This window comes from Hypanus sabinus, chromosome 2 (genome assembly GCF_030144855.1).
Source record: "Hypanus sabinus isolate sHypSab1 chromosome 2, sHypSab1.hap1, whole genome shotgun sequence".
Taxonomy (NCBI): Eukaryota; Metazoa; Chordata; class Chondrichthyes; order Myliobatiformes; family Dasyatidae; genus Hypanus; species Hypanus sabinus.
Genome location: NC_082707.1, coordinates 182,572,770 through 182,590,997, shown reverse-complemented (window position 1 = coordinate 182,590,997; position 18,228 = coordinate 182,572,770). Strand labels below are relative to the sequence as shown.

Genomic DNA, 18,228 nt, shown 5'->3' with positions numbered 1-18,228 from the left:
AAAGATCAGTTAAAGGAGTTTCCGGCTTCTTCCCGCAGTTCTGATGAAAGCCCTCGGATTGGGACATCGACAGCTCATTCCTCTCCATTGATGCTGCCTGACCTGCTGAATTCCTCATTGTCTCGGGATGCCCAGGCGCTGTGTCCACAGTTTCGCTGAGACTGTGTCCCAGCGTCTTTAACCAGTTGAAATGAGGTCAAATATTAAAACACACAAAGAAATACAGAGTTTAAAGATATTTATTAAACAGTTTGAACAAAGTTCTATTCACATAAACTAATTTTCTTTACAGAATATTCCAAAAATGTACACCATCTCATGGAAATATTATCAATATTTGTGAGAAAATATTTGATTTTGAGATTCATCATATAATTTTACCAATAACATTGAGTTGAAAGACTTCCAAGTCAACCAGCTTCTATCAAGAACTATAAATGATGGATGCCTCTAATTTTCTGAGTCGGAAAGCACATCCTAGGAGGGCCAGCCTCTGGGCCACACTTTCCCTTATGTCAAGGAACGTACAAGTGACCCTTACAGGATGGTGGTACGAGACAGCCATTTCCCTTATTAGTTTTCTAACCCAAATAGCCGACCAAGTCAGAGGTCTGGACAACAGGAAAGAAATTAGCCTGATTGCAGCCCTCAGAATATGCTAGCCTTGAGGAGATTGCAAATACACCAGACGGTGACTCTACCAGCCAAGCTGTGGTGAGAAGATTCTCAACAGTCTCATACTAAACATGATGCCCTGATTGAGAAATTCTTTCTTTGTTTGACGTCCCAAGAGAATATTCCTAGCTGAAAGCTCTGGAGACCCCGGAGTCAATCCACAGATGGCAGGCCCACTCAGTAACTGGCTTCTTGCTCACCCGAGATTAATTGAAGCCTACTCTGGAATCACCCCCTGACCTACAGATACTTCCAGGCATTTCCAGAGTTCTTCCCAGCAAGATTGAATAAAACTCTACATCCAAGTACAATTTAACCACAAACCACCCTTAACCCAACAGAACTGGACAGCAATCTTGACATCAAAGCTTTTCTGACATTATTTTTGGTCCACTAAAAATAGATTAAATTTATCTCACTGGATTTTAAAAATCAAACATGGAGCACTTGATACTGTACCTGCCAGTACTCTTTATAAATTAGCTATAGAACTCAGAGTCTGTTCAAGCCTCGGATGTCTGTACCACTGCCATGAGCCTCCAGTGGCCATTTGCAGACCAGTACTGGAGGAACTCAGTGGGTCAGGCAGCATCTGTGAGGGGATATGGACGGTCGATGTTCCAGGCCGAGACCCAACAAGGGGTCCACCTCTCCGTATGGATGCTGCCTGGCCTGTTGAGGCCCTCCAGCACTCTGAGAGCTTCTCTAGACACGACGGTTATTGAAGAGGGAGCAGGAGCAGGGAGAGTGACCACCAGCCATCCTCACTGACTGCGAGTGAGTGACCTTACTCAGTCTGCCCGGCTCCTGACTGTTGTGGCTCAGTGGGGGTGGGGGGGGGAAGGGAGAACAGGCATGTGAAATTGCCCCTTTCCTGCCCGGTAGAAGATGTCTACAGATCGCTCGCTCCTATGTATGGGATGTCTATAAACCAGGTGTTTGTGATCCAGGGAAGGCCTATATCCACATACAATCCTTGTGTGTTCAGTTCTTATCTCTTCAAAGGAAGGATGTGGAAGCTTTAGAGAGGGTGCAGAGGAAATTTTAATCACAAAAGATTCTGCAAGGCATGATGTGCTATACTCATTCTCAAAGCTGCTGATTGGTCAAGATAACTGATAGCCATGAAACATCTCTACTGACCCATGTGTTAATGGAATCTTTCCCCCTCCAGCTGCCTATCACCCTTCCTCACCTGGATCCACCTCTCACCCACCAGTTCTTGCTTCATCGCTTCCCCCCACCTCTGTATACTGGCTCTCTTCCCTCCATCTTCTCGTCCAGGTGAAGGGTCCTGACCCGAAACATTGACTGTCCATTTTCTTCCACAGGTGCTGACTGACCTGCTGGGTTTGTCCAGCATCTCGTGGGTTAATAATGCTTTGTTTGATTCTAGGATTAGGGAAGGAGGTTTGCTGATCCTCAAACTGGGAACTCAGAACCCACAGGTGGGGGGAGGGAGGAGTACAAGCTGGCAGCTGAGGGACGAGACCCAGTGAGGGGGAAGAAGAGTGGGTGGGGGATGAAGGAAGGAATGGGAGGTGCTAGGTGGAAGAGGCAATGAGCTGAAGGAGGAGGGAGATGAGGGTGTGAGTATCGAAGAGCTGCAGTAATGAATAAACGAGCTTGCTACCCTGAATGTTACTATTTTCTGTACAGAATGGCACTGTTCCTTCAGATACTGCACATATCCCTTTGGGAATACCCTAACCAGATCCAACATCGATAAGGCTGACAGGAACACAAGAGGTTCTGAAGGTGCAGGAAATCCAGAGTAACACACACAAAATGTAGGGGGATTAGAGTTGACGTTTTGGACAGAGACCCTTCAACAGGGTGTGACACCAAGTGAGGGAGAAGGTGTGTGGGTGGGAGGGCGGGGCCACACAGCTCAGGAATGTGCCCATCAGTGAAGCCGGCACAGATCTTTAAGCACACGACAGTGTTACCCAGGACATGCGGTGACTTCACCAATTTTAGCGACCAGGTTTATAAATTTTACAGGGCACACCCGAGGTACAGGATGTAACCTTTGTAAAAGACCCTGCCACCCTGCTTGACCTATCTACACGTTTTGAAAATAATTTCAGTTTCCCTCACTGCTGCCTGACAGGGAAAAAAAACTAATAGATATAGTCCTGACGAAGGGTCTCGGCCCGAAACGTCAACAGCGCTTCTGCCTATCGATGCTGCCTGGCCTGCTGTGTTCTACCAGCATTTTGTGTGTGTTGTTGTTAATAGATATAGAGGATGTTTCCACTGTGTGGGGAGGAAGAGGTTAAAAACAAACTTACGCTCACAAGGTAACAGTAAGACCTCTTCGGTAGTAAAATCAAATCTGTCTCAGGCTGCATAAACACAGACACACAAACATAAAATGCCATTCAGAAGCACTTGTTCATTAGCTACACGAACAGCAGAGGCCCAGCCTCTACTTCCCGCAGCAGTCTGACGTATCATTTTAAGTACTGTTACCATCAACTGGATGAAAGAGGAAAAGACTGCACCAAGAAAAAGCTAAGCCAAAAACACAAGAGATTCTGCAGTTGCTGGAAATCCAGAGCAACACACATAAAATGCTGGAGGAACTCAGCAGATCAGGCAGCAGCTATGGAGGGGAATAAACAGTGAATGTTTTGAGCCAAGACACTTTGGTCATCTGTTCATTGCCCTCCATGGATGCTGCCTGACCTGCTGAGATACTCTGCATGTTACAAAGGTGATACTAAACTGAAGCGAGCCTTGTCCTCAGGTTTCATCAAAGTCATTACATACATATTTATCGAAGGTGGACACCCACTGGCAAATAAGTAATAAATGATGGATAGCTTGTGAATATTACAGAGAAGGAAAGAGATCCTGGATTTAAATATTCTGCAGGCTTTAGTCATTCTATTATTAATTTACCACCAGGGTTCAAACAATTGTTCACTATGGAGTCTTATTTCTATATTTTGTGTTATTTCAGCAAGGGATGGAGGATTTGGAGCAGCAATATAAGATTGTCATAATCTGGATCAGCTCCTACTTAATTTAATTTAAAGGCTTCTGCAGATGCTGGAAATCCAGAGTAACACACATATACACACAAATGCTGGAGGAGCTCAGGAGGTCAGGCAACACCCATGAAGAGGAATAAACAGTTGATGTTTTTGGCCAGTACCCTTCATGAGGACTTAGTTTAATTAATTTCCTTTTGCACTGAATCAGATCTTCTGGCTCCCTGAACCTGGTGGTATAGGATACCATACCAGCTTTCTCCACCCTTCCTTTCTAGTCCTGATGAAGGGTCTTGGCCTGAAACATCAAATATTTATTCCTCTCCATGGATGCTCCCTGACCCCGAGATACTCTGGCACTTCGTTCGTGTATTACCAGAGGTTTTATCAAAGAAGGCTTGAAGGCCAGTTTTGTGGGGAAACCAAGGTGGATCATCTCAGAAGCCACAGGAATCAAAATCACACAGAGTTATGCTTATTGCACAGAATAGTAGGTAGATGCACAAATGTGTGCACCCAGCCATGATAGGTGGAAAATGGACATGGATGACCAGTATCCCTGTTCTCCAGGCATTTCCCATGAGAAATCCAGAATCCAGAACATTCCCATCTGACTAACTACTGTGCCCAAATCTTCAATCTTGGTTTCATTACCCTTGGCCACGTGTTTCAGCTTTTCAGATTCCTGCACTTTCTTTTCAGTTTTGGCATTTCCTTCCCACATTGTAGCTTATTAATGATGTACCAGGCAGAAAAGCAAAATAATTAAGAAAAAGATCACTTCATGTACAAGAAAATCGTCACTTTCCTTCTCTTACCCAGCTCACGTGAGGACTCCACTTACTCCAAACCTCTTGTGCACACGTGGTTACGTACAACCATAGGTTTACAATACAATGTCTGCTTTCTTTGAAGATATGCATGCTTGCACATGAGGAGTTATTAATAACCAGACCTGATCTGACCATTCTCACAAATCAACCCTTTCAGATTTTATGGAAAGAAAATAGTTTCTTAAATTTCACCCAGAGGCTACAATTATAAAGATTAGCTATTTATCTTTGTTAAGAGTATTGGAAGAATGGGATCTCACTACGGAATATGGGCTGTCATTCCAGAACAGTTTTTAAAATTTTCCACTAAGGTAAAACCGAACAATGCAGAACAAGTCAGCAAAATGTCAGCCATGAGCAGAGCAGATTGGATTGTTTGGTAACATTAGCTGGATGCAAAGAGCCCCACGGTCTCCAGGTCGAGGTGCAGAAGGATGATCATCCAGTACACAGCCATCCAAAGCAGAACAATCAGGTATGGAAGATGAGGATGTGCGGTCAAATCTAAAGGTGTCTCATCACAGCTTTTGATGGAGGCTTCTTGGCTGGCAAATGTCAACGTAGTTGGATTGCAAGACTCTAGGGCTGACCTGCAGTTCAGCAAGAATAAAAGGAGAGGTTAAGTAAGGGCTGAAGTTCCAGTCACACTGAGTATGAAGAAATACAGCAGTACCAGGCAAAGTATCACGCAGTGGCCACTTTATTAGGTACAATTGTAAACCTGCTTGTTAATGCAAATACCTTATCAGCAAATCATGTGGCAGTAGCTCAATGCATGCAGACATGGCCAGATGTTCAGTTGTAGTTCAGACCTAACACCAGAATGGGGAAGAAATGTGACCCAAGCGACTTTGTCTGTGGAATGATTGTTGGTGCCAGATGGGGTGGACTGAGTATCTCAGAAACCGCTGATCTCCTGGGATTTTCACACACAAGTCTCTAGTTTACAGAGAATGGTGTGAGAAACAAAAAAACCAAAAAACCAAATGGGCAGCAGCTATGTGGACAAAAACACCTTGTTTCTGAGAACAGCTAGACATTCAAGCTGACAGTAACTCAAATAACCCCGCTCTTACAACAGTGGTGTGCAAAGCATCTCTGAACACACAATGCATCGAAACTTAAAGTGGATGGGCTACACAGCAGATGACCATGGACATAAAATGGTCACTGAATACTGACTTTCATTGATACCAATGTGTTTCTTTTTCTGCTGTGAATGCCTCTAAGAAAATGAATCCCAGGGTAGTATGTGGTGAAAAATACATACTTTGATAATAAATTTGCTTTGAACACTATTTCATCTTTGACACAGTGGGTAGTGTCCTCTCATTATTTCAGTATGATTGAGGTTAAGGAAGTTCAGCTTATTACCAGGCACTAACAAACTTCTACAGATGTACTGTTGGAAGCACCTGACTGGTTACATCATGGTCTGGTACGGTATTTCAAAAGCACAGGAACAAAAGGAGCCGCAGGGGATACTGTAATCTGCCCAATACCTCAAAGTCAAAGTAAATTTATTGTCAAGGTACATATATACTAACATATACCACCTTGAGATTCATTTTCTTGCAGGTATTTACTGGAATTTTTTTCAATTTATGAAAAACTATACAAAAACAAAGACTAGCAAACAACCACTGTGCAAAAGACGACAAATTGTGGCAAGTAAAAAATAAGTAACATTGAGAAGATGAGTTGTAGAGTAATTGAAGGGTGTTCCACACCTGTAGGGTGTGGAATAAGTTTAGAGTTGTGAGTTACTCACACCAGTTCAGGATCCTGATGGTTGTAGGATAATAACTGTTCCTGAACCTGGTGGCGTGGGACTTCAGGCTCCTGTATTTCCTGCCCGATGGTAGTGTGAGAAGAGGGCATGGCCTGCCCGGTGGGGGTCCTAGATGATGGATGCTGCTTTCTTCTGATAATGCTCCTTGTAAATATCCTCTATGGAGTGATGAACTGGGCTGTATCCACCACATTTTGTAGAATTCTCCATTCCTGGGCATTGGTGTTTCCATTCCAGGCTGTGATGCAACCTGTCAGGATACGCTCCACTGTGCATCTATAGATGTTTCTCAAAGTTTTAGATGACATCACAGGCCCATAACTCCCCACCACCGTAATATCTACAGATGCTGCTGCCTCAAGGTGAGAATATCCATCATACCAGATCACCACCATCTGGGCTATGCCATCTTCTCACCGTTACCACTGGGCAGGCAGTACAGAAGCCTGAAGTCCCACAACACCAGGTTCAGGAACAGCTACTTCCTTTCAACCATTCACATTTTGAATGAACCTGCACAACCTTGATCACTACCTCAGTTTAACAACACTGACCACTTCCCTCTATGTGGAACTTGTAGTAGTTTTATTGTACAGTAGATGTTTTTTCCCTATGAATACAAAAGTCCCACCTGGTCCAGGTTTACATCACCAAATTCAGGAACAATTATTATCCCTCAACCATCAGGTTCCTGACCAAAGGGGATAACCTTACCCAACTTCACTTGCCCCCTCATTGAAATGCTCCTACAACCTACAGACACACTTTCAAGGACTCATCTCATGTTTCTGATATTTATTTATTCTTCTTCTTTCTTTCTTTTTGCATTTGCAGATCTCACACTTTGGTTGAATGGCCACAAGGGTGCAGTCTTTCATTAATTCTGTTATGGTAATACTCAGTGGATTTATTGAATATGCCCACAAGGCACTGAATCTCAGGGCCGTATATGGTGACACATATGTACCTTAATAATAAATTTCTGGCATGCCCCTGGTGTCTTCCACAGTGAAGATGGACACAAAATATTTATTAAGTCCATCTCTTTGTTCCCCCATTACTAGATCTCCAGTGGCCCAATATCCACTTTCACCTCTCTTTTACCCTTTATATATAATTTGCAAAATCTTTTGGTATCCTCTTTTTTATTATTGGTTAGTTTTCCTTTGTGTTCCATCTTTTTTCTCCTTATATCATTTTTAGTGTCCTGTTGGTTTTTAAAAGCTTCTCAGTCCTCTAGCTTCCCAATAATTTTTGCTATATTTTAATGCCCTCTCTTTTGCTTTTATGCTGTCTTTGGTTTCCCTTGTCAGCCACAGTTGCCTCATGCTCCCTTTAGAGTACTTCACCTTCCAAATGTATCTGTCCTGCGTCTTCTGATTCACTCCCAGAAACTTCAGCCATTGCTGTTCTGCCATCATTCCAGCTAGGGATCTCATCCAATCAATTTGGCCAGCTCCTCTCTCATGCCTCTGTAACTCCCTTTACCCCACTGTAATACTGATACACCTGACATTTCCTTCTTCCTCTCAAACTGCAGGTTGCATTCTATAATATTATGCTCCTAAAGGTTCCTTTATCTTAAGCTCCCCAATCAAATCTGGCTCATTACACAACACCCAATCCAGAATTGTCTTTCCCCTAGTAATGGGCTCAATCACAAACTGCTCTAAAAAGCTATCTCAGGGGCATTCTACAAATCCCTTCTCTCAGGATCCAGCTTCAATCTGAGTTTCCCAATCTACCCCCATATTGAAATCCCCATGACTACCGTAACATTGCCTTTTTTTTACATGTCCTTACTATCTTCCATTATAATTTGTATCTTGACTACTGTTTGGAGGCCTGCATATAACTCCCACTGGGGTCTTTTTAAACCTGCAGTTTCTTAACTCTACTCACAAGGATTCTACATCCTCCTACCCTATGTCACCTATTTCTAACGTTTTGATTTAATATTTTCTTTAACCATCCACCCCCTCTGACTACTTGCCTGTCTTTTTGATACAATGTGTATTCCTGGATGTTAAGCTTCTAACTCTGATCTTCTTTCAGCCACAGCATCACACCTGCCAATCTCTAACAGTGATACCAGATCATCTACCTTATTTCATATACTGCGTGCATTCAAGTATAACACTTTCAGGACTGTATTCATTTCCTTTTTTGATTTTGCCCCCTTGTTACACTTCATCTCATCCCACTTACAATTTTGCCCCGTCATCCGCCTGTCCTTCCTCATCGTCTCACTACACACTGCCTCTGCTTGTATACCAAATGCCCCATCCTCAGCCCCATCACTCCAGTTCCGACCCCCCTGCCAAATTAGTTTAAACCCTCCCCAACACCTCCAACCCGTAAGGATATCGGTCCCCCTCACGTTCAGGTGTAACCCGTCCCTTTTGTACAAGTCATACCTTCCCCGGAAAAGATCCCAATGATCCAAAAATCTGAAATCTTGCTCTCTACACCAATTCGTCAACCACGCATTCATCTGCCGAATCATCCAATTCTTACCCTCACTGGCACATGGCACAGGCAGCAATCCAGAGATTACTCCCTGGAGGTCCTACTTTTCAGCTTCCTACCCAACTCCCTGAATTCTCTCTTCAGGACTTCCTCCCATTTCCTAATTACATTGTTTGTACCAATATGTACCATGACTTCTGGCTGCTCACCCTCCCTCTTTAGAATGCTGTGGACCCAGGCCAAGAGGTCCCTGACCCTGGGAGGCAACACATCATCCAGGTGTCTCTTTCATGCCCCCTGAATCTCCAGTCTGCTCCTCTAACTGTGGAATTCCCTGTCACTACAGCTCTCCTCCTCTCCCCCTTCCCTTCCGAGCCACAGCACCAGAGTTAGTGCCAGAGACCTGGTCACTGTGCTTCACCCCAGTAGGGCTCTCTCCCCCCACCAACAGTATCCAAAGTCGAATGCTTATTATTGAGGGGAATGTCTACAGGGGTTTTATGCACTGGTTGCCTATTCCCTTTCCCTCTCCTGACAGTCACCCAGGTACCAGCCTCTTGCAACTTGGGGGGGGGGGAGGGGCGTGACTATCGCCCTGTAGCTCCTAGTAAACACCTCCTCATTCTCCCGTATGAGCTTCTCCAGTGCCTTAACTTGGTCTGTAAAGAGCTGCTGCTCGATGCACCTCATGCAGATGTTGTCTCCCAGAGATCCCACAAAGAACATACGACTAATTCTGGGCCTAATCTCAGCTCACTAGATATGTACTAACAGACAAAGAAAGAGAGGAAAAAGCTCACTAGAAACTTACTTAGAACCTCTGCCTGTGCTTGCCCAAGCCTGCTGAGAACTATGCAGGAGAGAAGCATTAGATTGCTCTTAGAGCATCTTAAATGGTCAGCACAACATTCTGGGCCGAAGGGTCTGTGCTGTGCTACACTGTTCTAGCACCTCATTTTCTCTCTAGGTAGTCTCCAACCTAATGGAATGAACATCGATTTCTCTAACATCTCCCCAGTTCCCCCTTCCCCTTCCGGTTTCCCCCATTCTGGTATCCCTCTCTCTCTCTCTCCCCCCCTCTCTTACCCTCATGAACTGCCCATCATCTCCCTCTGGTTTCCTGCCTCCTTCCCTTTCTTCCACTGTCAACTGTCCTTTCCCAGCACGTTCATTCTTCTTCAGCTCTTCACCCCTTCCACCTACCCCTCTCCCCCACCCACCCACTTCTCCCCTCACCTGGTCTCACCCATCACACGCCAGCTCGTACTCGTTCCCTCCCCCCAAGTTCCTGAACTTTCTTCCCCCTTCCTTTCCAGTCCTGATCAATGGTCTCTGTCTGACTTGTCGACTCTTTATTCCTCTCCATAGGTACAGGGAGGTTGTACCTCATTTATATATTGATTTATGATGGTCACATGTGCCAAGGTACAGGTGTCCTGCCTACTGTGCCCACAGATCAAATCATTTCCAAAAGAAATGGTGAGGCCACATTTGGAGTATTGTAGGCAGTTTTGGTCACTGTGCTATAGGAAAAATGTCATTAAGTTGGAAAGAGTGCAAGAATATTTAGAAGATTGTTGGCAGGACTTGAGGGTTGAGTCAGAGGGAAAGTTGGACAGGCTAGGACTTTATTCCTTGAAGCACAGGAGATTGGGGTCTCACAGGGGTGTGAGTGGCATAGAAAACGACCCTCAGTCATTTTCTCAGGACTGGGGAATGAAGAGCTAGAGGGCAGAGGTTAAGGTGAGAGGGGAAAGATTTCATAGGAACTTGAGGGAGGAATCTTTTATCCCCACATGTAATGGATGGTCTCTATGTGGAGTAAGCTGGTAGCGCGGTAGTGTTGCAGTCAGTGTAACGCGTTACAGTGGCTGCAGCCTAGTTTCAACCCTCACCGCTGCCTCTAAGGAATTACTACATTCTCCCTGTGAGTGTGTGGGTTTCCTCCGGGTGCCCTGTCTCCTCCCACATTCCAAAAGCTAGTTGTGAGTTAGTGAGTTGTGCGTGGGACGCACAGCGACACTTGCCGGCTGCCCCCAGCCGGTCCTCGGACTGCGTTGCTCATTGATGAAAAACAAGTGTTTCACTGCATACTTCCATGTAGAAATAAATCTAACCTTTAATACAAAGTCGTAGCAATGCTTAAAAGACAACCAGACTGGCACATGGTAAAGGTTTAGAGGGTTGGCAAATAGGACTCTCATGAATGTGGCACCTTGGTCAACACGAACAGGTGGGCTGAAGGGCCTTTTCCCCTGCTATAGAACTCTGTGACCTTATGCATACTTGGAACACTCTTCCCCAAAGGTAGTTGGAAGTTTTGAATATTTCTAATGTAGATGGAGAGACGAGGAGCAAGTGGGTCAGAGGTTAGCGTAGGTAAACAGGAATGTAGTGTAGAGATTACAATAGAGCCAGTCAGGTAACCTTTCCCTGCTTCCAAATCTGTATGCTCGTCTGTTTGTTGTTGTGTGCTGACGTCATTGTGGTTAGACCGTCCTCAGGCACACGGGAGGTTTCAGGTGTCACTGGAGAACAGGCTGTTGCGCGTGTAGGTCAGGACAGGGTTGGAAGAAATTCCGGAGGGGAGTGACAGAGATGCAGCACAAGTTCGGCAAACTGTATGTTAACAGGCTGGGGGCACACGAGGTTCTGCAGATGCTGGAGGGACTCAGCAAGACAGGCAGCATCTACGGTCACTGTTTCAGGCCGAGCCCCTTCTTCAGGACTGGAAAGGAAAGGGGAAGAAAGTGGAGGGAGGGGAAGGAGTACGAGCTGGCAGGTGAGAGGTGAGACTAGATTCGGTGGTTGGGGCAGGTGACAGGTGGAAGAGATTTTATAGAAGGCTGAAGGAAAGGGATCTAATAAAAGAGGGAAGTAAAAGATGGGAGAAAGGGAAGGAGGTGTGCAGCAACGGGGGAGTGATAAATTTTTCAGTAAACGTAGTATAGGTGATTCTGTATTTTCTAGAAGCTTCTCGGTTTTTCTGCAGCAGGTGTCATGCTGTTTTATTCGTTAGTTGTTATCACTGGAATGTTGTTATCTCTAGTCTGACTATGAGATGACCATGACTCCCTTTCCTTTGACAGTTCTTTATTTTTGTAACACTTAATAGAACAGCTATTATCACTAAGTTTTATGCCTCATTTTTGACTTCCAAAACCTTTTTGGAATGATATCACCACACCTTTGTCTGCCTGCACCATCTCTGTAACTATAACACTTTCTTCTGCATTTGCAATCGTTTTCCTTTGTACTACTTCAACGTACTGATATGATGAAATTACCTCCATGGACGGCATGCAAAACAATGGTTTTCACTGTACTCTGCTACACGTGACAATAATAAAGCAGTCTACCAATTTAAATTCATCAGGGACATTGAATAGGTGAATGATCAGTCTTTTCCCTGAGTCAGAGGAGCCAAAAATTAGAGGGTGTAGGCTTATAATGAGAGAGGAAGGATTTAAGAGAGATCTGATGTGCAACTTCTTCCCCCCACCAACAGGGTGGCGCGTGTGTGGAACATTTAGAAGATATTTGTACAGGTAAACCGACGAGGACTGGTTGGAGGGATACAGGCCTAGAGCAAGCATATGAGACCAGATCAGTAAAGCAACTTGGTTAGCACGGAGGAGTTGGGCTGAAGTGCCTGCTTATGTGTTGTAAAAATCAAAGTTATTATCTACTCTCCTCAGAGAAACCTTGCACCCATGCTAGTAAATCTACCTGCAATATTTCAAGTCAGCACAGATTATTGCCATCATATTTCACCTAATGTTGCTGGGTTCAAGCCTCAGTTCGGATGCCAGGGGAAGTACAACGAGATCTAGGTGTTCTTGTACATCAGTCAATGAAAGTAAGCATGCAGGTACAGCAGGCAGTGAAGAAAGCTAATGGCATGCTGGCTTTTATAACAAGAGGAATTGAGTATAGGAGTAAAGAGGTCCTTTTGCAGCTGTACAGGGCCCTGGTGAGACCCCACCTGGAGTATTGTGTGCAGTTTTGGTCTCCAAATTTGAGGAAGGACATTCTTGCTATTGAGGGAGTGCAGCGTAGGTTCACAAGGTTAATTCCCGGAATGGCGGGACTATCATATGTTGAAAGATTGGAACGACTGGGTTTGTATACACTGGAATTTAGAAGGATGAGAGGGGATCTGATTGAAACATATAAGATTATTAAGGGATTGGACACACTGGAGGCAGGAAGCATGTTCCCGCTGATGGGTGAGTCCAGAACTAGAGGCCACTTTAAGAATAAGGGGTAGGCCATTTAGAACAGAGATGTGGAAAAACTTTTTCACCCAGAGAGTGGTGGATATGTGGAATGCTCTGCCCCAGAAGGCAGTGGAGGCCAAGTCTCTGGATGCATTCAAGAGAGAGTTAGATAGAGCTCTTATAGATAGCGGGGTCAAGGGATATGGGGAGAGGGCAGGAACGGGGTACTGATTGTGTATGATCAGCCATGATCACAGTGAATGGCGGTGCTGGCTAGAAGGGCCGAATGGCCTACTCCTGCACCTACTGTCTATTGTCCCCATCATGAAATACAGATGCTCTTTCAATTTCTGAGATGCTTTCATCTCCAGCTCCCACATATCTACACATTGCAGATTGTTTATGTCATTCTTCAGTACACGAGTGTAAAGGAGAATGAAATGACTTACTCCGGATCCAATGCAACACAAAAAAAAAACACAATAAGCATTAAAAAAAAAGATAATAATCATAAATATGAAAGCAACCCTATAAAACACAATGTACAAATAACTGCTTGAGTGTGCCCGTGGAGACACAAGATTAGAGTATAGACATAGACTGATTGTGTGTACACAAAGTGCAGGAGTGTCTGATCATAAGGTGACAGACAGGAAATGATAAAGTGATTCTTGGCAAGAGGAACTCTTCCAGATAGCAGGAGGGCAGGTGAAAGCACAGTGGACAGTGTAGGTATGAGGTGCACCGTGTCAGTGTAAAGCGGCAGTGTATAAAGGCTGCTTAACAAAACACAACCTTAACGCTGCTCTGGAGCGACACAATTTCATATTTGAATGGCTGCCGTAACGTACGTCTGGCAAGCGATCCTGTGGGTGGACAGAGCCATAGTTACAGGCAGATATGAAGCCATTGTTCTTACCCTGTTTCCATGCTTGTTTGCTCTGTTGCTTTTGGTTCGTTAAAGGGCAGCTGACAATTTGATATCTGTTGTTCAAAAAATAAATAAAAGGGGACAACAGTAAATCATTAACTCATTTTTATGCTACTTGCAAAACCTGTATTTCATCAACACAGCTCACAACCAGCAAACAAACCCAATGTAACTTTTGCTCAATGTTCTCCACTAGAAGTTAGCAGGGCCATCGGGTGCCCCTGCTTTATAAAATGGCTGCCACGACATCCTAAAGAACCAAGCTAATCACATCACTAGATTCTACCAACATCTCAGTCCACAAACCATAAAAAATGAGCAGAATTAGGCCATTTGGCCCATCACTGTGGACATGCTATGTTGATGTCAGAATGGTGTGGCGACACTCCCTAGGTTGCATTAGTTGTTAACACAAACTACGTATTTCACTATGTTTCGGTGTACACATAATCAATAAATCTGAATCAATACATCTGCCATTTCTCAGCCCAGTTCTGCATCTCGTCAATGTCCTTTGTAACCTATGACAACCTTCTACACTACCCACAACTCCACCAACTTTCTTGTCATCTGCAAACTTACTAACTCACTTCCACTTCCAAGTAACTTACTGAAGAGCAGGGGTCCCTGTGGAGCACCACTGGCCACTGACCTCCAGGCGGAATCTGCTCCATCGACTACCACCCCCGGTCTTCTGTAGGCGTCCCAATTTTGTATCCATGCAGCCAAGTTTCCCTGGATCCCATGACTCCTGACTTTCTGAATGAGCTTACTATAGGGAATCTTGTCAAATGCCTTACTAAAATCCTTATACTCCACATCCACTGCTCTCCCTTCATCAATTTCCTCAAAAAAAGTCAATCCTTTCCAACAGCTTGCCCACCAATGACGTACGGCACATTGGTCTACAATTCTCACAATTATCCCTATTGCTTTTCTTGAATAAAGGAATAGCATCTTCGCCCTCCAGTTTTCTGGGACTACTCCTGAGGCACGGCACTTCCACCCTCACTTTCCATTGTAACTTGTATCCTTTTCGACTCCAGGGACCCATCTATTGGAACTTTTGAAAAAGATTACAACACTGCCTCTATCACAACACATTTAAATGTCACGAGCAGCTGATTAGATTATTTTTTGTCAGAACCGGTTGTAAACCCGGAACTCAGATAGCTCGATGTTACTTGCCAATTCTAATCACATTGTCCAGATATTGCTGCGGGTACGAGAAGCTCTGAATGGAGTTAAACTTTGCGCAGTCCTCACAGGACGGGAACATTTTTTTCCCCTCTGCCATCAGAGTTTTGAATACTACCTCATTACTTCCTTTCTTGTTTGCATTATTTATTTTTTAAATTGTAGCAGTTTTATGTCTTTGCATGTACAGCACAGCCTCTTCAGCCTACAATGTTTTGCCAACCTATACAAACCTACTCCACAATCAACCTAACCCTTCCCTCCCTCACAGCTCATAATCCTCCATCTATCTATCACCCACCTGCCTATCTAAGAGCCTCTTAAATGCCCCTAACCTTTCTGCGTTTACCACCACACCTGGCAGTGCGTCCCACGCACCCACCACTCACTATGTAAAAAAAAAGCTACCCCTGACATCCGCCCCATACCTTCCTCCAGTCACCTTAAACAATGGCCAATTCCATCCTGGGAAAAAGTCTCTGGCTGTTCACTCTATCTATGCCACCCATAATCGTGTACACCTTCACCAAGTGGCCTCCCATCCTCCTTTGCTCCAAAATCAGGGTGTACTCAGCACGTGATAAAGAGAAGGTGGGGTGTAAACAAGCACTACCTCGTGCTGCTCGTCCTGTTCTGCTGCTGTCATCAATAGATCACGGGAGTGTTCATCAGGGAGAAGTGTTCCCGGTTCCAGCAGTGACTTCATCTGATCTTGCTCACTCGTGTGTTGATGCCAAAGATTTAAATGATCTTCATCCTTAGTAAGAGGGAAGCAAGAGGCTCTGATTAGTCTGGAGGGTGTAAACTTGAAGCATTTGAACAAACAGACTATGTATTAATAGCAGAAGGCCATTCAGCCCCTTGAATCTACTCCATCATTCATTGACCACATGCCTGAAGGTCGAAGACTGAAGTCAGTGAGTCTTGAGGCAAAGGCCCAAAGGTTGAATCAGAGAGTCTGCGGACTGGAGGTTGGAGGCCTGGTGTCTGTGAGTCAAGGAGTGTGGAATTAAGGACTAGAGGCCTGGAGGCATCCTGTCCTGGTGTTGGAAGCCTATGTGTGCTTCTGGTGGGGTGGTTTGGTTTGAAGTCATTTTGGCTTGTTGTGGTACTGCTGAACTTTGTGGCTACTTTGGTGCCGGAATGTGTGGCGACAAGTGTGTACATCCCTGGTGTACTGGTTGTCAAGATGCTTTTCACTGCATGTTTCAATGTACGTGTGATAAGCAAATCTAAACTCTGAGGCATTTGCAAGGTTTATTGAGAAAATAAGGAGACATGGGATCCAAGGGGAAATTGCTTTGTGGATCCAGAATTGGCTTGCTCAGAGAAAGCAAAGAGTGGTTAGATGGGTCATATATTCCATGGAGGTCGGTGACCAGTGCTGTGTCTCAGGGATCTGTTCTGGGACCCCTTCTCTTCATGATTTTTATAAATGACCTGGATGAGGAAGTGGAGGGATAGGTTAGTAAGTTTGCTGATGACACAAAGGTTGGATAGTGTGGAGGGCTGTCAGAGGTTACAGCAGGACATCAATAGGATGCAAAACTGGGCTAAGGAGTGGCAGATGGATTTCAACCCAGATAAGTGCGAAGTGGTTCATTTTGGTAGGTCAAATATGAAGGCAGAATATAGTATTAATGGTAAGACTCTTGGCAGTGTGGAGGATCAGAGGGATCTTGGGGTCCGAGTCCATAGGGCACTCAAAGCTGCTGTGCAGATTGACTGTGTGGTTAAGGCAGCATATGGTGCATTGGCCTTCATCAACTGTGGGGCTGAATTCAAGAGCCAAGAGGTAATGTTACAGCTGTATTGAACCCTGGTCAGACCCCACTTGGGAGTACTGTGCTCAGTTCTGGTCGCCTCAATACAAGAAGGATGTGGAAGCCATAGAAAGGGTGCAGAGGAGATTTACAAGGATGTTGCCTGGATTGGGGAGCATGCCTAATGAGAATAGGTTGAGTGAACTCGGCCTTTTCTCCTTGGAGCGACGGAGGATGAGAGGTGACCTGATAAAGGTGTACAAGATGATGAGAGGCATTGATCGTGTGGATAGTCAGAGGCTTTTTCCCAGGGCTGAAATGGTTGCCACAAGTGGACACAGGTTTAAGGTGCTGGAGAGTAGATATAGAGGAGATGTCAGGGGTAAGTTAATAATTATTATTATTATTATTATCTTTTTATTTATTTATCTATCTATCTATTGATTGATTGATTGTGCAGAGAGTGGTGAGTGTGTGGAATGGGCTGCCGCCAATGGTGAAGGAGGCGGATACAATAAGGTCTTTTAAGAGACTCCTGGATAGGAACATGGAGCTTAGAAAAAGAGGGTTATGAGAAACCCAAGGTAATTTCTAAAGTAAGTACGTTTGGTGCAGCATTGTGGGCCGAAGGGCCTGTATTGTGCTGCTAGGTGTCTGTGAAAATGAAACCTGACATCATTGCAGCTTTATTCCTGCATTCTCCTCCTAGACTCGCCCACTATGGGGAACATCCTCTCGATGTCCACTCAGCTTCCAATGATTTGGGCTGATGGATGGCATGTAAAACAAAGATTTTCGCTGTACCTTGGTACATGTGACAATAATAAACAAACTCATCAATAATTCAGTTCTTAATGCAACCTTCATACCCCAAATCACCACGTCAGTACAGCAACACTACCACCACTTTGTACGACAATGCATTTTGCCTGCTTGTGTTCTTTCTTGTATAATTTGGTATCTCTCGTGCATGTTGTGTATTTGATGTTGCGTGCCTGTAATTGTGCTGCAGGTAGGTGTGTACATACACAAGCTTGCGGTCTGCGTCACTCACCACCACTTCTGGGGGCAATTCTTGATCCAGACCATAAGGATCGTAGCTGTTTGCATCTCTCACATCTTCAACAGTTCTTGTAACTGTTGAGCTGGTAAAACAAAAGCCACAAACCAAATAATTTGACAAGCACACAGACAAAGTATATGATAAGAAAACTCATCAGTCAGGCTTATTTTGAATCAAGAAAATAGTTGTCCTTTCGGCCTCATTGATCATAACATAGGAGTGTTTGATGGCTCTGGGCCCATGCTTGGTGGAATTGAGAAGAATGAGTTGGGATCTCATTGTAGTC

The 18,228-nt window shown here is 44.6% G+C and overlaps 1 protein-coding gene across 2 annotated transcripts in view; it reads right to left on the bottom strand.

Moving 5' to 3' along the window:
• Nucleotides 1-223: 223 nt before the first annotated feature.
• The window catches only part of LOC132388551 (calmin-like), an 87,219-nt gene continuing 69,214 nt past the window's right edge, over nucleotides 224-18,228 (bottom strand). For both annotated transcript variants that reach the window (XM_059960928.1, XM_059960935.1), the window contains 4 exons: nucleotides 17,934-18,024; nucleotides 15,730-15,873; nucleotides 13,908-13,972; nucleotides 224-5,097 (listed from right to left, as the gene is read on the bottom strand). In XM_059960928.1, coding sequence (XP_059816911.1) covers nucleotides 4,893-5,097; nucleotides 13,908-13,972; nucleotides 15,730-15,873; nucleotides 17,934-18,024 — 505 coding nt within the window. In that variant the 3' untranslated portion in view covers nucleotides 224-4,892. The remainder of the gene's footprint in view (nucleotides 5,098-13,907; nucleotides 13,973-15,729; nucleotides 15,874-17,933; nucleotides 18,025-18,228) is intronic.